The 22,913-nt window shown below is 41.1% G+C and overlaps 1 protein-coding gene across 1 annotated transcript; it reads right to left on the reverse strand.

The window, feature by feature from the left end:
• Window positions 1–19,519: 19,519 nt before the first annotated feature.
• LOC126069402 (Golgi associated RAB2 interactor protein 3-like) lies at window positions 19,520–21,607 on the reverse strand. Its single transcript, XM_049872754.1, has 2 exons — window positions 20,785–21,607; window positions 19,520–20,538 (listed from the first exon to the last, which is right to left on the reverse strand). The coding sequence occupies exons 1-2, from the start codon at window positions 21,605–21,607 to the stop codon at window positions 19,553–19,555; spliced, it is 1,809 nt and encodes a 602-aa protein (XP_049728711.1). The 3' UTR covers window positions 19,520–19,552.
• Window positions 21,608–22,913: the final 1,306 nt, after the last annotated feature.

Raw genomic sequence — 22,913 nt, forward strand, 5'->3', positions numbered from 1 at the left:
GGGCCGTCCTGCACCCTGAGCAATTCTTGTGGCTTTGGAGAGGAGACAAATTAACATACAAATAACAAACAGGAAAAAATGATAGAGCCAGCACAGCCCCTTTGCGTAGGCACAGGCATAAGGGGTCCATGGACTTTGAATGCCTTTCACCCCTGCCTATACCTATGTGGGCCCATTTCAACAGCATAGGCCTTCGTTAGCATAGAACAACAAGGTACACACCTGAGGCCCATTTTCAACTGCAACAGCTAAGGGGAAGTGGCAGATTCATGACATTTGACACTGTCCTACCCATTAAGCAGGGTCCTTGCCTACCCACATCAGGGGCCTGAGAACTGTTGGCTCCACCCACCCCTATTAGCCACCCAGGACGGGTCTGAGAATAAGTGGTGCCTCCCATTCCTTACAGTGAGCAGAATTCAGTGCCCAAAGTCTGGTTGCAAAACCCACTGACCTACGTGCTCTAAGGAACAGGGACATGCCTTCCACCCAGGCACTCAGGGGCAGCCATCAGCCCCCTGCCTTGCTCAGCACATAACCCCCTACTACAGCCAGATACTGTTCCTGCTCCAATCACCCCTACGTAGCTCTGCCCATCTAGGACTGTAGGTGAGAGTATATACCACACACTCGGTGACTGAAGACCTGGACACCTGAACTGAATCCACACAAGAAAAGTAAACAGGCTCCTGGACTCACATACATAGTAGAAGCTCTACTACTAGGTATGTCAGAGCTTCAAGGACGCCAATAATCAAAGCAGTTCACACGACCAGCCTATTTGGGTATATAAAAAAAAAAAAAAGAAGCTAGGACACAGTAAGCAAACATAAAATAAATAAATATAATAACTTATAGATGGCTCAACAGATGGCTCGGAGACAACAGTCAATATCAAATCACATAAAGAGGCAGACCGTGATGGCTTCAGCAAGTAACCAAAACAAAGAACCAAGAAACCGCCTGGAGGAAGAAAAGGTCTTGGAATTACTGGAGGTAGAATTCAAAAGATTAATATACAGAGCCTTCAAGAGATCAGGAAGAAGATCAGGCAAAACTCAGACCAAGCCAAGGAACACACAAACAAAGCAACAGAGGAACTTAAGAAGGTTATACAAGAGCATAGTGACAAATTTAACAGGCTGCAAGAATCCATAGAGAGACAGCAAATAGAAATCCAAATGGTTAACCACAAAATTTCAGAATTAGACAACTCAACAGAAAGTCATAGGAGCAGAATTGAGGCAGTGGAAGTCAGAATTAGTGAAATTGAAGACAAAGCACTTGACGCCAATTTATTTGAGGAAAAACCACATAAAGGAATTAAAAAAAATGAAGAAACCCTAAGAATTACGTGGGACTCTATCAAGAGGAATAACCTATGAGTGATTGGAGTACCAGAATGGGGTGGGGGGGGGATAACAGAAAATACAGAGAGAATTGTTGAAGATTTGTTGGCAGAAAACTTCCCTGATATTGTAAAAGACAAGAAGATATCTGTCCAAGAAGCTCATTGAACCCCACACAGGGTAGATCCCAAAAGAAAATCACCAAGACATATTATAATCAAACTTGCCAAAACCAAAGATAAAGAGAGAATTTTAAGAGCAGCTAGGGATAACCGAAAAGTCATCTATAAAGGAGAGTCAGTAAGACTAATCTCTGACTACTCAACAGAAACCATGCAGGCAAGAAGGCAATGGGATGACATATATAAAGCCTCTAAGGAAAAAAAAATTGCCAATCAAGAATCCAGCAAAACTGTCTCTCAAATATGATGGTGAAATTAGGGTATTTCCAGATAAACAGAAGTTAAAAGAATTTGTGCAAACCAAACCAGAATTATAAGAAATACTAAAGGGTGTCCTCTGGTTAGAGAATCAATAACATCAGATAACAGCCCAAGACTAGAACACAGGAAAGAACAACCAGATATCAACCTAGATAGGGAAATCACAAAAACAAACCAAAGCTAAAACACTGAAAATACACAAACAGAGACATCGATATGTAAAAGATGACAATTAAAAAAGAGGGACTAAATAATGTAGTCATAGATCTTTCATATGGAGAGGAAGTCAATGCGATAAAAAGAAATAAAAGATTGGTTTAAACATAGAAAAATAGAGGTAAATATTAAGGTAACCACAAAAGAAGCTAACAACCCTACACATCAAAATAAAAAGGAAGAAAAACATAAAGACTCAGCAAATGCAAAATCAGCAACAATGGAAAAGATGAAAAGAAAATAAACAAAAATGACTCAGCACAGAAAATTAAGTGGAACAAAGAAACTGTCAACAACACACACAAAAAAAGACATCAAAATGACAGCACTAAACTCATACCTATCCATAATTACGCTGAATGTAAATGGACTAAATGTACCAATAAAGAGACAAAGAGTAGCACAATGGATAACAAAACACAATCTGTCTATATGCTGCCTACAAGAGACATACCTTAGACTTAAAGAAAAACAAACTAAAACTCAAAGAATGGGAAAAAAATATATATCAAGCCAACAGCAATCAAAAAAGAGCAGGAGTGGCAATATTAATTTCTGACAAAATAGACTTTAAAGTAAAATCTTCTACAGAGGATAAGGAAGGACACTAATAATTAAAGGGTCAATACACCAGGAGGACATAACCATAATAAATATTTACGCACCCAACGACAGGGCTCCAAAATACATGAAACAAACTCTAACAGCATTGAAAAGAGAGAGAGAGAGCTCCACAAAAATAGTCGGAGACGTAACACACCACTTGCGGTAAAAGGACAGAACATCCAGAAAGAAGCTCAGTAAAGACACAGAAGATCTAAATGCCACAAGCAACCAACTTGATCTCATACACAGAACACTCCACCCAACAGTAGTCAATTATGCTTTCTTTTCCAACGCACGTGGAACATTCTCCAGAATAGACCACATATTAGGCCACAAAGCAAGCCTTAACAGAATCCAAAACATTGAAATATTTCAATGTATCTTTTCTGACCATAAAGCCATGAAAATAGAAATCAGTAACAGGAAAAGCAAGAGGAAAAAATCAAATACATGAAAACTGAACTACACCTTGCTCAAAAACTACTGGCTTTTTGAAATCAAGGACAGAATAAAGAAATTCACAGAATGAAATGAGAATGAAAACACATCCTACCAGAACTTTTAGGACACAGCAAAAGCAGTGCTCGGAAGTCAATTTATAGCAATAAATGTATACATACAAAAAGAAGAAAGGGCCAAAATCAAAGCATTAGCCCAACAACTTGAACAAATAGAGAACAGCAAAAGAAGCCCATGGGCACCAGAAGAAAGGAAATAATAAAAATTAGAGCAGCAATAAATGAAATAGAGAATAGAAAAACAATTGAAAGAGTTAACAAGACCAAAAGCTGGTTCTTTGAAAAGATTAGCAAAATCGATAAACCATTGGCCAAACTGATGAAAGAAAAACAGGAGAGGAAGCAAATAACTCAAATAAGAAACAAGATAGGTGATATCACAACAGACCCAACTGAAATTAAAAGAATCATAACAGAATACTATGAAAAATTGTACTCCAACAAATTTGAAAACCTAGAGAAAATGGACAAATTTCTAGAAGCATACTACCTACATAAACTAACACAAACCGAGGTAGAACAACTAAATAAACCCATAACAAAGGAAAAGGTAATTCAAAACTCCCAACAACAAAAAAAAAGCCCTGGCCCTGACATCTTCACTGGAGAATTCTACCAAACTTTCAGAGAAGAGTTAACACCAACACTACTAAAGCTATTTCAGAGCACAGAAAAAGATGGATGCTCCGGAACTCATTCTGTGAAGGCAGCATAACCCTGATACCAAAACCAGGTAAAAAAACAAAACAAAACAAAACCAAACCCACGGCCGTCGAGTTGGTTCCGACTCATAGCAACCCTATAGGACAGAGTAGAACTGCCCCACAGAGTTTCCAAGGAGCACCTAGCAGATTCGAACTGCTGACCTATTGGTTAGCAGCCGTAGCACTTAACCACTGTGCCACCAGGGCTTCCAAACCAGGTAAAGACACCACAAAAAAAGAAAATTATAGACCAGTATCCCTCCTGAACATAGACGTAAAAATTCTAGCCAATAGAATTCAACAACATATCAAAAAAATCATTTATTGTGAAGTGACCAAGTGAGATTCATACCAGGTATGCAGGGATGGTTCAACATTAGAAAAGCAATCAATGTAATCCATCACACAAATAAAAGATAAAAACCATATTATCTTATCAATTGATACAGAAAAGGCATTTGACAAAGGCCAACACCCATTCCTGATAAAAAAAAAAAGTCTCAGCAAAATAGGAATAGAAGAGAAATTCCTCAACATAATAAAGGGCATTTATACAAAGCCAACAGCCAACATCATCCTAAATGGAGAATGTCTGAAAGCATTTCCATTGACAAAAGAAGCCAGACAAGAATGCCCTTTATCACCACTTTTATTCGACATTGTGCTGGAGGTCCTAGCCAGAGCAATAAGGCAAGAAAAAGAAAAGGACATCCAAATTGGTAAGGAAGAAGTAAAAGTATCCCTATTTGCAGATGATATGATCTCATACACAGAAAACCCTAAATAATCCCCACGATAACTTCTGGGACTAATAGAAGAGTTCGGCAGAGTATCAGGTTACAAGATAAACATACAAAACTCAGTTGGATTCCTCTACACCAACAAACTAAAAAAAAAAAATTTTTTTTTTTACACCAACAAGGAGAACTTCAAAGAGGAAATCACCAAATCAATACCATTTATAATAGCCCCCAAGAAGATAAAATACTTAGGAATAAATCTAACCGGAGACATAAAACACATATACAAAGAAAACTACAAGGCACTATTGCAAGAAATCAAAAAAGATCTATATAAGTGGAAAAACATACCTTGCTCAAGGATAGGAAAACTCAGCATTGTGAAAATGTCACTTCTATCCATAGTGATCTACAGATACTATGCAATCCTGATCCAAATTCCAACGACGTTTTTTAACAAGATGGAGAAAAAAATCACCAACTTCATATGGAAAGGGAACACGCCCTAGATAGGTAAACATTACTGAAGAAGAAGAACAAAGTGGGAGGCCTCACACTACCTGATTTTAGAACCTGTTCTACCACCACAGTAGTCAAAACTGGTACTGGTACAACAACAGATACATAGACCAATGGAACAGAATTGAGAATCCAGACGTAAATTCATCCACCTGTGAGCAGCTGATGTTTGACAAAGGTCCAAAGTGCGTTAAATGGGGAAAGACAGTCTCTTTAACAAATGGTGCTGGCATAACTACATATCCATCTGCCAAAAAATGAAACAAGACCCATACCTCACACCACATACAAAAACTAACTCAAAATAGATAAAAGACCTAAATATAAAATCTAAAATGATAAAGATCATGGAAAAATAGGGACAATGCTAGAAGCCCTAATACATGGCATAAACAGAATATAAAATATAACTAACAATGTACGAACACCAGAAGAGAACCTAGATAACTGGAGCTCCTAAAAATCACACACTTATGCTCATCAAAAGACTTCACCAAAAAAGTAAAAAACAACCTACAGACTGGGAAAAAATGTTTGGTTATGACATATCCAATCAGGATCTAATCTCTAAAATCTACAAGATACTGCAAAACCTCAGCAACAAAAAGACAAATAACCCAACTAAAAAATGGGCAAAGGATATGAACAAGCTCTTCACCAAAGAAGATGTTCAGGCGGCTAAGAGATACATGAGGAAATGCTCACAATCGTCAGCCATTAGAAAAATGCAAATCAAAACTGCAGTGAGATACCATCTCACCCCAACTAGGCTAACATAATCCAAAAAACACAAACTGATAAATGTTGGAGAGGCTGTGGAGAGACTGGAACACTTATACACTGCTGGTAGGACTGTAAAATGGTACAACCACTTTGGAAATCGATTTGGCACTTCCTTAAAAAGCTAGAAATAGAACTACCATATGATCCAGCAATCCCACTCCTTGGAATATATCCTAGAGAAATAAGAGCCTTTACATGAACAGATACATGCACACCCATGTTCATTGCAGCACTGTTTACAATAGCAAAAAGATGGAAGCGACCAAGGTGCCCATCAACGGGTGAATGGATAAATAAATTATGGTATATTCACACAATGGAATACTAGGCATCGATAAAGAACAGTGATGAATCTGTGAAACATGTCATAACATGGAGGAATGTGGAAGGCATTATGCTGAATAAAATTAGTCACAAAAGGACAAATATTGTATGAGACTACTATTACAAGAACTCAAGAAAAGGTTTAAACACAGAAGAAAACATTCTTTGATGGTTAGGAGGGTGGGGAGGGAGGGAGAGGGTAATTCACTGACTAGATAATAGACAAGAATTATCTTAGGTGAAGGGAAGGACAACACACAATGCAGGGGAAGTCAGCACAACTGGACTAAACCAAAATCTAAGAAGTTTCCTGAACACAACCAAACACTTCGAGGGACACAGTAGCAGGGGTACGGATCTGGGTACCGTGGTTTCGGGGGACATCTAGGTCAATTGGCGTAGCAAAGTTTATTAAGAAAATGTTCTGCATCCCACCTTGGTGAGTAGCATCTGGGCTCTTAAAAGCTAGTGGGCAGCCCTCTAAGATGCATAAATTGGTCCTAACCACCTAGGACAAAGGAGAATGAAGAGCACCAAAGACACAAGGAAAATATTGGCCCAAGAGACAAAAACCAAAAAAACCAAACGCAGTGCCGTCGAGTCAATTCTGACTCATAGCGACCCTGTAGGACAGTGTAGAACTGTCCCATAGAGTTTCCAAGGAGCGCCTGGCGGATTCGAACTGCCAACCCTTTGGTTAGTAGCCATAGCACTTAACCACTACGCCGCCAGGGTTTCCAAGAGACAAAAAGGCCACATAAATCAGAGACTCCATCAGCCTGAGACCAGAAGAACTAGATGGTGCCCGGCTACCACCAATGACCGAGGAACAGGGAACACAACAGAGAGTCCCTGATGGAACAGTCCCTGTGGTGCAGAACTCAAATTCACATAAAAAGACCAGTCTTAATGGTCTGACTGAGACTAGAGGAACCCCTGAAGCCATGGCCCCTGGGCTGTCTGTTAACCCAGAACTAAAACCATTCCCAAAGGCCACTCTTCAGACAAAGATTAGACTGGACTATAAAACATAAAATAACACTCGTGAAGAGTGTGCTTCTTAGTTCAAGTAGATACATGAGACTAAAATGGGCGGCTCCTGTCCAGAGGTGGGATGAGAAGGGAGAAAGGAATAGGAGCTGGCTGAATGGACATGGGAAACCCTGGGTGGAAAGGGGAAGTGTGCTTTCACATTATAGGGATTGCAACTAGGGTCACATAACAATGCATGTGTAAGTTTTTGTTGGAGAGATTAACTTGAGCTATAAACTTTCACCTAAAGCACAATAAATTAAAAAAATATATATGTATATATATTCTTATACATAACCAGTTGCCCTAGAGTCAGTTCTGACTCATGGTGACCCCATGTGTGTCAGAGTAGAGCTGTGCTACATAGGGTTTTCAATGGCTGATTTTTTGAAAGTAGATCACCAGGCCTTTCTTCTGAGGCACCTCTAGGTGGACCCAAACCTTCAACTGTCTGGTTATTGGCTGAGCAATTTTACTATTTGTACCACCCAAGGACTATTCTTATATGTAAGAGAAGAAAACAATGTGTGTCTGTGTATATATCCTGAAATATATAGACCAGAGAAATCAGTAATTTTTGGAAGTTGGGAGAACAGAGAATATTCTGTATTCTACATTTCCATATTGTTTGAATATCTTTATAGGAGCATATAATTTTGCAATCATGAAATAATTAAGGATGAAAAAATGGAACAGGATGTAATGAGATAGATTATCATGAAAAGTACTTGTGCTGTGGCCACAAGTCACCTCAGAGGAGAGTTTTTTCTTCTTTAGGTTGAGGGTGGGAACATCTGCTTTCCCTTAGAACCCCCGGAATGCCTGAGAGATGGGGAAGAGCAGACAGAAAAAGGTAGGGCTTCACAGGAAGCTGCTTCCTGGGGACCTCTCAGGATTCTCCCCCTTGAGAAATAGGGGTCTTGGAGGCTGGCAGTCAACTGAACAGACGCATCCCACTTCCACATGCCCTGGCCCGTCACCCACTCACCTCCCGTCCCTGGGCCTGTCCAGGGATCTGAGCTGGCCAAGTGCACAGCAGCTAACAGACACACAAGCAGAGGTTCTGAGGCAGGGCCTCTGGCTGGAGAACACCCCAGGCTTCTGGGTCAGCACAGCAGCCTCCCTCTCCAACCAGAGACAGGCCCATCTAGAGATTTTGTAAGGCCAGCCCACTTTCCTTGTGGGAGAACCCAGCAGAAGGAGACTGGGAGGGAATGGGCGTTTGAAACTCCTGTTCCTATACTCTGCCTCCCAAGTTGCTAGGGTAAAATCCATAAACACGCTGACTGGTTTTATTACTGATTAATGAGCTCCAGCTTTATGCCTGACAGTCCTTGGACTGGACCCAAGGTGGCTCCCTGCTTCTCCAAACAGCAGGTTTGAAACTTTGTGGCTCTTGCATCCCCAGACTCCCACCAGCCCAGTCCCAGCAAGTAACTGGGGACTTCTTCTCCACCAAGGCCTGGTGCAGTGGCCTTCTCTTTGCTTCTCAGCTCATGGGTGTCTCCATTTGCATATCAGGGTTGCTATGAGTCTCAACGGGTTTGGTTTTTTTGGAGGGGGGTTTAATCAGAGACTGTGTGAATGCCCTTGCTGCTTTCCCAAGGCTGACCCAGCACCTGTGCCCTCGAACCCATCCCACTCGCCCCCTATCTCTGGGATGTTTCTTTTTTTTTTTCCTTAAATGAATTTACATTTTATCACGCAGGTGTACATACATTTGAAAATATAACCGATGAGTAATTTAGCAATACCTATGAGTGATTTTGGTGTTTTATGAGTGATTTGGAGTCCCTGGGTGATATAAATGGTAAACACACTCGGCTACTACCCAAAAAGTTGGAGGTTTTGAGTCTACCCAGAGACACCTCAGAAGAAAGACCTGGCAATCTTCCATGAAATCAGCCATTGAAAACTCTATGGAGCACAGTTCTACTCTGGCACACATGGGGTTGCCATGAGCCGGAATCAACTCAAAAGCAACTGTTTTTTGTTTGTTTTTACTAGATGAATGATTTAATCAATAGACAATGCTTAATGCTCATAGGTGTTAGAGCGTACCTTGCAGTCTTCACTTCCTTGGGGAGAGAACTACTAATCTAGCAAACCAAACCTCCCCCTCAGTTTTTTAGTGAGGGAGTTGGAGAGAAGCATGGACCCGTCCACACTCATTAGTTACTCAGAGCTAAAATTTGAAGCAGCTTCATATCCAAGATTAATCAATCTTGGGGTGCCAAGGGGTGTTTTATCAGAGGTGCTGACTGGGCAGAGGACATCTTGGGCCAGGCCACTAGTGACTGTTCGATTATGGGGCAGAAACTATTCATGGAGGTAGCCAGAAACAAAGACCCACTGCTGTTTGTAGAAAATATGCATATAAAAAAAGTCTAGAAGGAAAAACACACAGTGAAAATAGATGTTACGGTAATGAAAATGCAATTTTTTTAAATCTTATTTCCTAAATTTTCCATAAAGTGGCTGTATTGCCTTTTTTTCCTGTATTTATTTATTTTGTTGTTGTTGAGAATATACACAGCAAAACATACACCAACCAACAGTTTCTATATGCACAATTTAGTGACATTGACTACATTCTTCAAGTTGTGCAACCATTCCCACCCACTTTTTCTTGGTTGTTGTTCCCTCGTTAACATAAACTCACTGCCCTCTAAGGTTTCCATCTAATCTTTTGAGTTGCTATTGTCAACTTGATCCCATATAGATAGTTCTTAAAAGAGCGTAATACTCAAGGCAGACCTTTTTTACTAGTTAAGCTAAACTATTGTTCAGTTTTAAGATGACTTCATGGGATATTTTTGGTTTAAGGTTTAAAGATTATCTCAGGGCAATAGTTTTAGGGGTTCATCTACCTTCTATGGCTCCAGAAAGTCTAGAGTCCATGAGAATTTGAAATTCTTTCCTGCACTTCCCTTCTTTTCATCAGGATTCTTCTATGGAATCTTTGATCAAAATGTTTAGTAACAGCAGGGCACCATCCAGTTCTTCTGGTCTCATGGCAAAGGAGGCAGTTGTTCAAGGAAGCAATTAGCCGCACATTCCATATCCTCCTTCTATTCCTGACTCGCCTTCTTCCTCTGTTGCTCCAGGGGAATAGAAACTAATTGTTGTGCCTTAGATGGCAGCTTGCAAGCTTTTAAGACCCCAGGTACTATGCAACAAACTAGGAGGTAGAACAGAAGCACTAAATGTGTTATTAAGCCAATTAACTGGGATGTCCTGTGAAACCATAACCCTACACCTCCAAACCAAGGAACCAAATCCCACGAGATGTTTGGTTGTACATAAGCAGCCTCAGCAGCTACCCTTTTTTTTGGTCCTTATTGTAAATAGATCTAGCACACAACTTTTGCCAGTTCAGCTTTTTACAGATGTGCAGGTTATTGACAGCAATGACAGTAATTGGCTGTGCAACTCCACCCTTAATCAATGTGATTTTTCCATCACTGTTAACCCCCCTTTTTTCCCTCCCTGTTAACCCCCCTTTTTTCCCTCCCCCCCACCAGTGGTAACCGCTAATAAACTTTAGTCTCTATACATTTCCCTTTTTTTTTTAATTTCTTAGATTTTTGTTGTTGTACTTTAGGCAAAGGTTTACAGAACAAACTAGCTTCTCATTAAACAATTAGTACACATACTATTTGCAACATTGGTTACCGACCCCATGGCATGTCAACACTATCCCTTCTCGACCTTGGGTTCCCTATTACCAGCTTTCCTGTCCCCTCCTGCCTTCTTCTCCTTGCCCCTGGGCTAGTGTGTCCCTTTAATCTCATTTTGTTTTATGGGCCTGTCTAAGCTTTGGCTGAAGGGTAAGCCTCAAGACTTCATTACTACATTTGCCTTTTCTTGTCTTTTTATTTAAATGAGGTCATAGAATATTTATCCTTTCATGATTGGCTTATTTCACTCTGCATAATGTCTTCAAGCTCTGTCCATACTGCAGCATGTATCAAGATTTCATTTCTCCTGAGTAGTATTCCATTGTATGTATTGTACCACATTTTGTTTATCCATTCATCTGTTGATGGGCATTTAGGTTGTTCTCACCTTTTGACTATTGTGAATATGCTGCAGTGAACATTGGTGTACAAGTCTCTCTTTGAGTCTCTGCTTTCAAGTCTTTTGGATATATACCTAGGAGTGGAATTGTTGGGTCATATGGCAGTTCTGCTCTGTCCTATAAGGTCGCTATGTGTCGAAGCCACGCAACAGCAACAGGGTTTTTTTTTCCTTATGGTATTTCTATTTTTAGTTTTTTGAGGAACCTCCACACTTTTTCACAACTGCTGCACCATTTGCATTCTCACCAGCAATGGATAAGGGTTCCAATTTCTACATAACCTTGCCAACATTTGTTATTTTCTGTTTTTTTTTTTTTTATCTTAGCCATCCTAGTGGGAGTGAAACGGTATCTTATTGTGGTTTTGATTTGCATCTATCTGATGGCTAATGACACTGAACATCTTTTCATGTGTTTGGTGGCCATTTGAATATCCTCTTTGGTGAAATGTCTATTCAAGTCCTTTGCCCATTTTATGATTGGGTTGTCTTTTTGCTGTTAAGTTGTCAAAGTTTTATATATATATATATATATTGATTATTAGATGCTTGTTGGATATATGGTTCCTGAAGATATTCTCCCAGTCAGTAGCTTGTCTTTTCACTTTTTTGGTAAAGTCTTTTGATGAACAAAAGTATTTAATTTTTATGAGGTCCCATTTATATATTTGGTCTTTTGCTGTTTGTGGTTTTGTTGTTATGTTAGATAATCCATTGTTGAAAGCTAGGCCTGACAGCACTGCCTCTGCTTTTTCTTCTAAGAATTTTATGGTTTTAGTTTGCACATTTAGGTCCTTCCTTAATAGATTTTGAATTTGTTTCTGTGTATGGTGTGAGGCATGGATCCTGTTTCATTTTTCTGCATGTGGAAATCCAATTTTCCGAGCACCATTTACTGAAGAGACTCTTCTTTCCCCATTGAATGGACTTAGCAGCCTTGTAAAAAATCAATTGACCGTAGATGTGAGGGTTTATTTCTGGACTCTCAATTCTATTCCATTGGCATATGTTTCTACTGTTATACCAGTACAAGGCTGTTTTGGTTACTATAGCTGTATACCCAAACCAAACCAAACTCATTGCCGTTGCGTCGATTCTGACTCATATTAAAATCAGGGAGTATGAGTCCTCCTGCTTTGTTCTTCTCTTTCAGCATTGCTTTAGCTATTTGGGGCTTCTTGCCATTCCATATAAAGTTGAAGACTTGTTTTTCTATGTCTGTAGAGAAGGCTGTTGGAATTTTGATTGGGAATGCATTGAACCTATGGATCACTTTAGGTAGTATTAAAATCTTAAAAATATTAAGTCTTCTCAGACTTAATGGTCTGACTGAGACTAGAGGAATCCTGGCAGTCATGGTCCCCAAACCTTCTGTTGGCCCAGGACAGGAACCATTCCCGAAGACAACTCACGGAAGGGACTGGACAATGGGTTGGAGAGAGATGCTGACGAAGAGTGAGCTACTTGTATCAGGTGGACACTTGAGACTGTGTTGGCATCTCCTGTCTGGAGGGGAGATAGGAGGGTAGAGAGGGTTAGAAACTGGCAAAATTGTCATGAAAGGAGAGACTGGAAGGAGGGAGTGGGCTGACTCATTAGGGGGAGAGTAAGTGGGAGTATGGAGTAAGGTGTGTATCAGCTTATATGTGACAGACTGACTTCATTTGTAAACTTTCACTTGAAGCACAATAAAAATTATTTAAAAAAAATTAAGTCTTCCAATCCATGAACATGGAACATTCTTCCATTTATTTAAGTCTTCTTTAATCTGTTTCTGCAGTGTTTTATAGTTTTCATTATATAAGCCCTTCACATCCCTGGTTAGATTTATTCCTAGGTGTCTTATTCTGTTAGACGCTATTGTAAATGGACTTGTTTCCCTAATTTCCCTGGTGTATAGAAATCCAACTGATTTTTGTTCGTTGACCTCATACCCTGCAAATTTGCTAAATTCCTTTATTAGCTCTATAAGCTTTTTTGTGGACTCTTTGGAATTTTCCATGTATAGGATCATATCCACGAACAGAGATAATCTTACTTCTTCTTTTCCAATCTGAATACCTTTTATTTCTTTTTCTTGTCTTATTGCCGTGGCTAGGACTTCTAATACAATATTGAATAGAAGTGGTGGGAGCAGGCACTGTTCTTCCCAATTTCAAGGGGAAAGCTCTCAGTTTTTCTTCATTTAGTATAGTGTTGGCTGTTGGCTTTTTGTATATGCCCTGAATCATATTGAGGAATTTCCCTTCTGTTCCAGTCTTTTTTAGGGTTTCCATCAAATGCTTTTTCTGAATCCATAGAGATGATCATATGGTTCCTTCCCTTTGTTCTATTGATTGAACTATTCCTGCATTCCTGGAATAAATCTCACTTGGTCATGGTGTATGACTCTTTCAGTATGCTGTTGGATTCTGTTTGCTAGTATTCTGTTGAGGATTTTTGCATCCGTATTCATAAGAGATATTGGCCTATAGTTTTCTTTTCTTGTGGTGTCTTTGTCTGGGTTGAGTATCAGGGTTAAGTTTGCTTCATAGAATGAATTAGGTAGTATTACTTCTTTCTGTATCTTTTGGAAAAGTTTAAACAATATGGGTGTCAATTCTCTAAGTGTTTGGTAGAATTTCCCAGTGAAACCATCTGCTCCAGAACTTTTTTTCTGTTGGGAGGTTTTTCATCACTGATTCAATTTCTTCATGTCTTATGGGTTTGTCAAGACTTTCTATTTCCTCTTGAGTCACTTTGGGTAGGTCGTGTGCTTCTAAGAATTTGTCCATTTCATCTAGGTGATTAGTTTGTTGCCATACAGTTGTTTATAATATTCTGTCATGATCCTCTTTATTTCTCTCGGCTCAGTTGTAATGTCTACTCTTTCATTTTATATTTTGGTTATTTGCATGTTTTCTTTTTTTTGTCTGTCTAGCTAAAGGTTTGTCAATTTTATTGATCTTTTCAAAGAACCAACTTCTGGTTTTATTGATTCTGTCTATGGTTTTTCTATTTTCAATTTTATTTATTTCTGCTCTGATCTTTGTTTTTTCCTTTCTTCTGGTAGATTTAGGCTTAGTTTGCTCTTCTCTTTATAGTTCCTGGAGTTGTTGAGTTAGGCTGTTAATTTGAGATCTTTCTTCTTTTTTTTATGTAGGTATTTATTGCTATAAGTTTCCCTCTGAGTACTGCCTTTGTTGCATCCCAGAAGTTTTGGTGTGTTGTGCTTTCATCTTCATTTGGCTCTAAGAAATTTGTAATTTTTCTTTTGATTTCTTCTTTGACCCATTGGTAGTTTAATAGTGTGTTGTTTAATTTCCATGTGTTTGTGTATTTCCCAGGTTTTTTTTTTTTTTTCCTGTTATTGATTTTTAGCTTCACTCCATTGTGGTAAGAGAAAATACTCGGTATGATTTCAGTCTTTTAAATTTTATCAAGACTTGCTTTATGACCTAAAATGTGGTCTATCCTGGAGAACGATCCATGTGCACTTGAGTAGAATGTACACCATGCTATTATTGGGTAGAGTGTTCTATATATGTCTGTTAAGTTTAGTTGGTTTATAGTGTCAGTCAGGTCCTCTGTTTCCTTGTTGATCTTCTTTCTAGATGTTCTGTCCAATATTGAAAGTGGTGTATTGAAGGCTCCAACTACTGTTGTAAATCATTGCCATGGAGTCAATTCTGAATCATAGTGACCCTATAGGACAGAGTAGAACTGGCCCATAGAGTTTCCAAGGAGCACCTGGTGGATTCAAACTGCCGACCTTTTGGTTGGCAGCCATAGCACTTAACCACTACGCCACCAGGGTTTCCAACTATTATTGCAGTACTGTCTATTTCTCCCTTCAATTCTATCAGTGTTTGCTTTCTATATTTAGGTCCCCCGATGTTGGGTGCATATATATTTATAATTGTTAAATCTTCTTGATTAATTGACCCTTTTATCACTATATAATATCCATCTTTATCTCTTCTGACAGATTTTGTCTTAAAGTCTACTTTGTCTGATATTAAGATTACCACCTCAGCTCTCTTTGGGTTATTATTTACATGAAATATTTTTTTTACACCCTTTCACTTTCAACCTATTTGTGTCCTTTGGTTTAAAGTGTGTCTCTTGTGAACAGCAAATAGTTGTGTCATGTTTTTTTTATCCATTCTGCCACTCTCTGCCTTTTGATTGGAGCATTTAGTCCATTTACATTCATTGTAATAACTGATAAGAAGTGACTTGCTACTGCCATTGTGTTGTTTTTTGTGTGTCTTAAGCCTTCTTGGTCTTTGCCCTTTACTACTTTTTCCTTTTGTGTTTTGTTGCTTTATTGTAGCGATCCTTTTTGGTTCCCTTCTCCTCTCTTTTTGTGTATGTTTTTTTATATATTTTCTTAGTGGTTACATTAATATTACATTTAAGAGCTTGTATTTATAATATTCTAGGGTAAGTTGGTATCAACTTAACTTCAGTAAAAAAAAAAACTTCAGTAGCATACAAGAAATTCTATATACCATTCCTCTCCCCCCTTTGGTTGTCATTATCACTAATTACATCTTTATATTTCATGTACCCTGTAACATTTTATCCTTGCATTTTATATATTTGTTATTAAAAAAAACACGAAGGACAAAATACTTAGAATGGTTAAGCATGAATACCTTATTATTAGCCTTATACTTGTCCGTGCATTTCCCTTTATTAGGGGTCTTTCTTTTTATGTATAGCTTTGAATTACTTTCTATTGTCTTTTCCCTTCCATCCGCAGAACTCCCATTAGAATTTTTTGGGCTGGTCTGGTGGATATGAGCTCTCTCAGCTTCTGTTTGTCTGGGAATGTTTTAATTTTACCATCATTCTTTTTTTCTTTTTTTTGTAGCTTAGATGAAGGTTTACAGAACAAACTAGCTATGGGATGCACAGGGAAGGAGGTAGAGTGTTTACAATGGGAGCGGACTCACTGTGGGGGCTTTCTGTACCAGTTTGCGACAGTGTGGCAACCATCAATTACCAGGTGGGGGAGGAGGTTTCACACTCCGGTCAGATCCCCATAGAAGTCTGCTTTGTTACTCTCAGAATCCCCCTCAATAGATTGTTGGCTGTGAGTGCAGCCTCCACTCAAGATTCCTGCTTCCTAACACACAGCAGCCTCAGTCATAAGTTCTCAGCACCAACTGGAAATGGGAGCAGACTAGCCCTAATTGACCCCCAGGGAAGTTTGTCCTAGAAGAGGCCAGCGCTATGGGGTACACAGGGAGGCAGGTAGAGTGGTGTGACAGTGGGAGTAGATGCCACTGCAAGGCCCTTCTGTAGCAATTCACAGCAGGCTTGCAGGAGACAGTATCTGGGTGGGAGGGGGCTGTCATTCTCCAAGCAGACCCCCAGGGTGGTCTACCTTGTTGCTATCAGAGCTGTCCCTGGAGTATGTTGGCTGTGGTTGTAGCCTCCACTAAAGACGCCTGCTTCTCAGCACACAGCAGCCTCAGTCAGCTAGTCCTCAGCACTGACTGAAAGGGAGAGCAAACAGATCAGAACTGACTCTCTGGGAGGTCTGTCCTGTTGTCCTGTTGGTTTGGGGTACACAGGGAGGCAGGTAGAGAGTGCTGACTATGAAAGCAGACTCCACTGCATGGGCCTTCTGTAGCAATTTACAGTAGGCTTGTAACCAACAGTGTCTCAGTGAGGGAGGTGCTGGTACACTCCAAATGGATCCTCAGAGTAGTCTGCCTTGTTGATTTTAGGGCAGAAGCTTGGGGTCCTGTTTCTTTATACAGGCAGAGGCTGTGGTGGTTAGGGAAGCAAACTCTTTTTTTCTGGGGCCACTATGCCAGTTCACAGCAGCCGGCAGCCCACGTGGCTGGGGGTGGGGCAGGGATGGTGGAAGAAGTGATTTTCCTACTGTATGTGACTTGTTGATTTTGTTTATTCTTTCCTGTCTGCAGTTCCCCGCTGCTTTCCACTGCTGCCCAATTCAGAGTCCCCCAAAGTTGAGCACCATTCCCTTGTTGTATTGCTTATTGTATTTGTGGGAGAGAGCTGTAACAAATGTTTGTTTACACCACCACCTTCCCAGAATCTCTGAGATCTTTATTTCCCTAAAATCTCTCATGTTTTCCTTCTCTCCGTCAACAGACTTCTTCCTCACACACTGTAAACATGATCCATATCTCCCCTGTCCTTAAAAAATAATCCCCAAGTCTTGTGCTTCATACAGCCTCTGATATAGGCCACATTGCACCTCTCTCATCCCCCCTCCAAATCACTAGAGACAGTTGCATAAGGTCTAATACAAGTCTCCCAAATACTTCCCATGCATTCTGTTTTCCTTTAAAAAAAAAAAGTTTTATGAAAGTATACTTTACGTACAATCAAATGAACCAATTTTAAGTATACATTTTGATGAGATTTGACGAATGCATACGCACATGTGACCACTACCACAATCAAGGTATTTCCATTACCCCCAAAAAAGTTCTCTGGTGCCTCTTCCCAGACAACCTTCTCCCTCCACCCCCATCTCAGGCAACCACTGATCTGCTTTCTGTCACTATTGTCTTTTCTACAGTTTCATATAAATGGAATCATACAGTTTATCTACCCTTTTACATTTTGCTGTTTTTCATTCAACAGGTTTTTTGAGATTCACCCGTGTCAATAGTTCATTCCTTTTTATTGATGAGTATACCACAATTCTTTTATCCATTCACCTGTTGATGTATATTTATGCTGCTTCCATATTTTGGCTATTGTGAATAAAGTTGCTGTGAACAGTCTTTCTGTGGACACATGTTTTCATTTCACTCAGGTAAATACCTAAGAGTAAAATGGCTGGGTCATATGGTAATTCTTTGTTTAAATTTATAAGGAAATGCCAAATGATTTTCCAGAGAGTCACAGTTACTCAATGTTATGGGTTGAATTGTGTCTTCAAAAAATATGTGTCAACTTGGCTGGGCCATGATTCCCACCCAGTATTGTGTGGTCGTCTACCACTTTGTGATCTAATGTGATTTTCCTATGTGTTGTAAATCCTACTTCTATGATGTTAATGAGGCAGGATTAGAGGCAGTTATGTTAATGAGGCAGGACTCAATCTATAGGATTAGCTGTATCTTGAGTCAATCTCTTTTGAGATATGAAAAAGAATCCAGCAGAGAGGAGAGGGACCTCATACCACCAAGAAAGAAGAGCTGGGAGCAGAGCATATCCTTTGGACCCAGAGTCCCTGTGCTGAGAAGCTCCCAGACCAGGAGAAGATTGATGACAAGGACCTTCCCCCAGAGCCACAGAAAGCCTTCCCCTGGAGTTAGTGCCCTGAATTAGGACTTATAGCCTCCTAGACTGTGAGAGAATAAATTTCTGTTTGCTAAAACCACCCACTTGTGGTATTTCTGTTATAGCAGCACTAGATAACTAAGACACTCAATATGCCTTCTAGCACTTGGTATTGTTAATCTTTAATTTTAGCCATTTTAAAATTGATATGTATTGGCACTTTGTTTTCTTTTACATTTGTATCATGAAATATTTTAAGTATTCAAAATATTAGAGAAAATGAGATAACAATACCCAGGAACCCAGCACCTAGCTTTGTCAGATATTAAGATTTTGCCATAATTGCTTCAGATCTATGTTTTTTTATGCTAAGAATCTATTGAAGAAACTAGTCCACAGGACTGATAGCCCACATAAACCACACCCTCTTATAGCCTGAGACCAGAAGAACTAGATGGCACCTGGCTACCACTACCAACCATTCTGACCAGGGACGCAGTAGAAGGTCCCGGATAGAATGGGAGAAAAATGTAGAACAAAATTCAGATTCCTAATAAAGGCCACACTCACTGGACCGATAAAGACTAGAGGATCCCCCAAGACTATCTGTAAACCAGTTTGGGGAGTACATATTTCCATCTTAGTAATATTAAGTCTTCTGATCCATGAATATGGATGTCTCCATATATTTAGTTCATTAAATTTTTTTGACAGTTTTGTAGTTTCAGTGTATAAGTCTTACACTTCTTTTGCTATATTTAAGTATTTTATTCTTTCACTACTAATGTAAATGGAATTGTTTTCTTAATTTCATTTTTCCATTTGCTCATTGCTACTGTATAGAAATACAATTGATTTGTTTTCATTTGGCATTGTATGGCTTTATTATTTATTTACACTGCAGTAACAAAAGCTGGAATTGGCTCCCTAGGGAAACTTCCCTGAGCCCTGTTCTCCACTGCAGCTTCCTGCTCTCACTCCCTTTTAAATGGATTTGGCCTCAAAGATTATTGTCTCCGTGGTCTCAGATGTCATGGTACCCATGATCTCCAGGTCCTGGCCATCCTGTGCTTTCTCCATCTTGGCCTCAATGTTGCACCTCTCCACAGTCTTGGCCACTATGTCTACCCCTCTCTCGTGGGATGTCATTGCTGTTTTTGAAGCAGGAATGGCTCTGAAGCTCCTGAAAAAAGAGCCAATCCTGCTGGATTTCTTACCTGCAGAAGTTGAGCTAGTTGCAGATTGGGTCCACTCCAGTTTGTGAGTTGTCCTAGACTCCTTTGGGGTGGGACTGTGGCTGACACTTTTGTGAGAGGAGGATCTGTATTCTTTACTTTTTAGGATGCTGTGGCATTTTTCTTTTTTGTCTTCTCTGGTGGTTCCATGGCTGGTTAAGGACTGGTGGGAGGATGATTTCTGGGTTGACTTGTCCTTACCTGTCCTGTGGTGATGAGAACTTTTCCTAGTGGGATTTTTGTCCTTCTTTGCTCTTCTTCCCTTTTGTTCCTTCCAGGCTTCAGCGCTGGACTGGGAGCCCCTCTGGCTCCCATCCTCCTCACTCATGTAGCCTTCATGCTGCAAACTTGAGACAAGGGGTCCTCCAGCGCTTTCTGTGACAGGCTTGTTGGTAGTGACTACTCCTGCAAAAACCATGCTCATGTTGCTTTCTGGGGAGGGACTGGTAGCCATTGTTGATATGGCAGAGCTACCCAGTGCAGATGTGCTTGCAGCGCCCACTAAGACCACGTTAACATTCTTTGAGGACATGTCAGTAGCACCCACTATGGCCTTGCTGGATCCCCTTTCTCCTGGACCCTTGGTGGCCACTCCTGCCAGGGCCGCACTTGCCTGTCCTGGGCCCGAAGACTTGGTGATAGTGATGCCCATGGCACCTGCTGTAAGGCCTGCAGCCGTCCCTGCTACTGCTGCACCTGCTGTACGGCCTACAGTTGTCCCTGCTACTGCTGCTCCTGCTTCGGGGCCTGCAGCCGTCCCTGCTACTGCTGCACCTGCTGTACGGCCTACAGTTGTCCCTGCTACTGCTGCTCCTGCTTCGGGGCCTGCAGCCGTCCCTGCTAGTGCTGCACCTGCTGTACGGCCTACAGTTGTCCCTGCTACTGCTGCTCCTGCTTCGGGGCCTGCAGCCGTCCCTGCTAGTGCTGCACCTGCTGTACGGCCTACAGTTGTCCCTGCTACTGCTGCTCCTGCTTCGGGGCCTGCAGCTGTCCCTGCTACTGCTGTTCCTAAGGCAGGCCCTGGAGGTTTCGTGGCTGCAGGAGTTGTATGAGGCATTCCATGGACGGCTTGTTGGATTACCTCTCCCCCAGCGTAAGCAGAAGAGGTAGCTCCAGACACCTCGCGGAGCTTGGGAAGCCTGACCTCACCCTGAACCTCTTCTCCACAGAGCTCTGCAGTCATGATGCTTTTGTCATCATTTGTCAAACTCACGGAAGTGGTTGTTAGATCCCCAGTTAGGAGGGTCGGGGTACTGGTATAACTCTCCACTGGTGGCCTCAGGAGATAAACTAGTTTTTCCCAATAGCAAAAGAGGTCTTCTCGTGCATCCGAAGAGGGACACAGCTGCAGATAGAAAGTACGGCCAGTGGCAAGCTTCAGGCGCAGCTGCTGCTTCTCGTGATCATGGATGGAGATCTTGACAAACTTCAAGGGCAGAAGCCTGGTGAGCTCTAAGGTCTTTGTGGCCTTGCCACCTCTCCCCTTGGTGGGCTGGCCGTACCCAGCATGCTCTTCACAGACTCTAGCTGGCCGGGCCAGCAGCATGATGTCAGGCAGGGGGAGGATGGGGCTGGTGGATGTGATGCCCACAGTCACCATTCGGACACGGTTGTGTACATCAATCACCTGTCCTTTCTTGCTGATCTGGATAAAGTCACTCTCAAACATCGGTGAGTACTTGAAAATGTCATACTCTCCTCCCTTGTATAGTTGTCGTTGTAAGTCCCCCATGGAGATATTGAACACACCCATTGAACGGTAGCTGTGGGCGGTGTAATAAGGTAACACATATTCATTGCTCATAGTTCTCTTCTTTGAAGAGAGCTCCGCCAGCCACATATAGCGTCCCCAAGAGAGAGGGAGCAAAGGCCACTGCCCAGCTCCCTCCAGGGCTTCTGCCTAAAATTTCTTGCACCACTGCATTTATCCTCCACTGTCCTTTGTGACCTATCACCATCACATACCCCTTTGTCTTAACCTTCAAATAGCCGCCTCCTCAGGGCAGGGCCACCAGCCTCCCCCCAGCCAACTACCACCTCCAAAGGGGACAGGCTGACTGACCCTGCCCAAGTGTAAGTGTGGGTGGACTGGATATTCTTTTTAAATAATTATGTGGGGTTGTATACTTGATGAAACCATCCTACTTTTGTAAATGTCTGGGTTGTTTCCAATTTTTTTGTTGTTTTTGTTGTTGTTACAGATAGCCCACAGTGATCATCTTCCTGCAGATATTCTGAAAATCATATTTCTGAACATTCGGCGGAATTACTTCCTGGCAATAAATGGTTGGAAGTAGACTGTGTGTTTGCCAAGGGCTGGGATGGTTTCTAGAATGTTGTTCTCTGTGTCCCCAGTGTATCACAGTGCTGGCAGGCACGTAGAAGTAGCTGCTGAATGAATGGTCCGGTGGAGCTTCTGCTACATATCAGAACCAGAGTTCCATCGGCACGTGGTTTCCAGGGTCTGGAGGATTTTCCCACCCTTTTTCTCATTTGAGGGTGGTTTAAAAAAAAGGCAAAAAACCATAATTTTAGGGTGAGGAAACTGAGGCTCAGGATTAAGTGTCTCACTCAGGGTCAAAGTGTTGGAGTCTAGCCCAGGTCTAGTGATGGAGGTCAGGGCATTTTCTCTGCCTCCAGCTGCCTGGCTCACCGTTATGCTCTCATTCTACACCCAATATGGACACACTGGTGCTCAGCAGTATGCGTGGGGACTTACTGGGAACCACAGGGATTCCTAGAGGTCTCAAATCATTATAGGGTTTCCCACACTGGCATGCCAGCTACTTCACTCTTTTTTGTTGTTGTTGATGAGAATATACACAGCAAAACATACACCAAATTCAACAGTTTATACGGTTCAGTGACATTGTTGACAGTCTTCAACTTGTGCAACCATTCTCACCCACCTTTTCTGAGTTGTTCCTCCATCATTAACATAAACTCAGTGCCCTGTAAGGTTCCTATCTAATCTGTCAAGCTGTTGTTGTCAATTTGATCCCAAATAGATAGTTCTTAAAAGAGCATAATGCTCAAGGCAGACCTTTTTTACTAGTTAAGCTAAATTATTGTTTGGTTTTAAGATGACTTCATGGGATATTTTTGGTTTA

This window comes from Elephas maximus, chromosome X (assembly GCF_024166365.1).
Source record: "Elephas maximus indicus isolate mEleMax1 chromosome X, mEleMax1 primary haplotype, whole genome shotgun sequence".
NCBI classification, from domain to species: Eukaryota; Metazoa; Chordata; class Mammalia; order Proboscidea; family Elephantidae; genus Elephas; species Elephas maximus.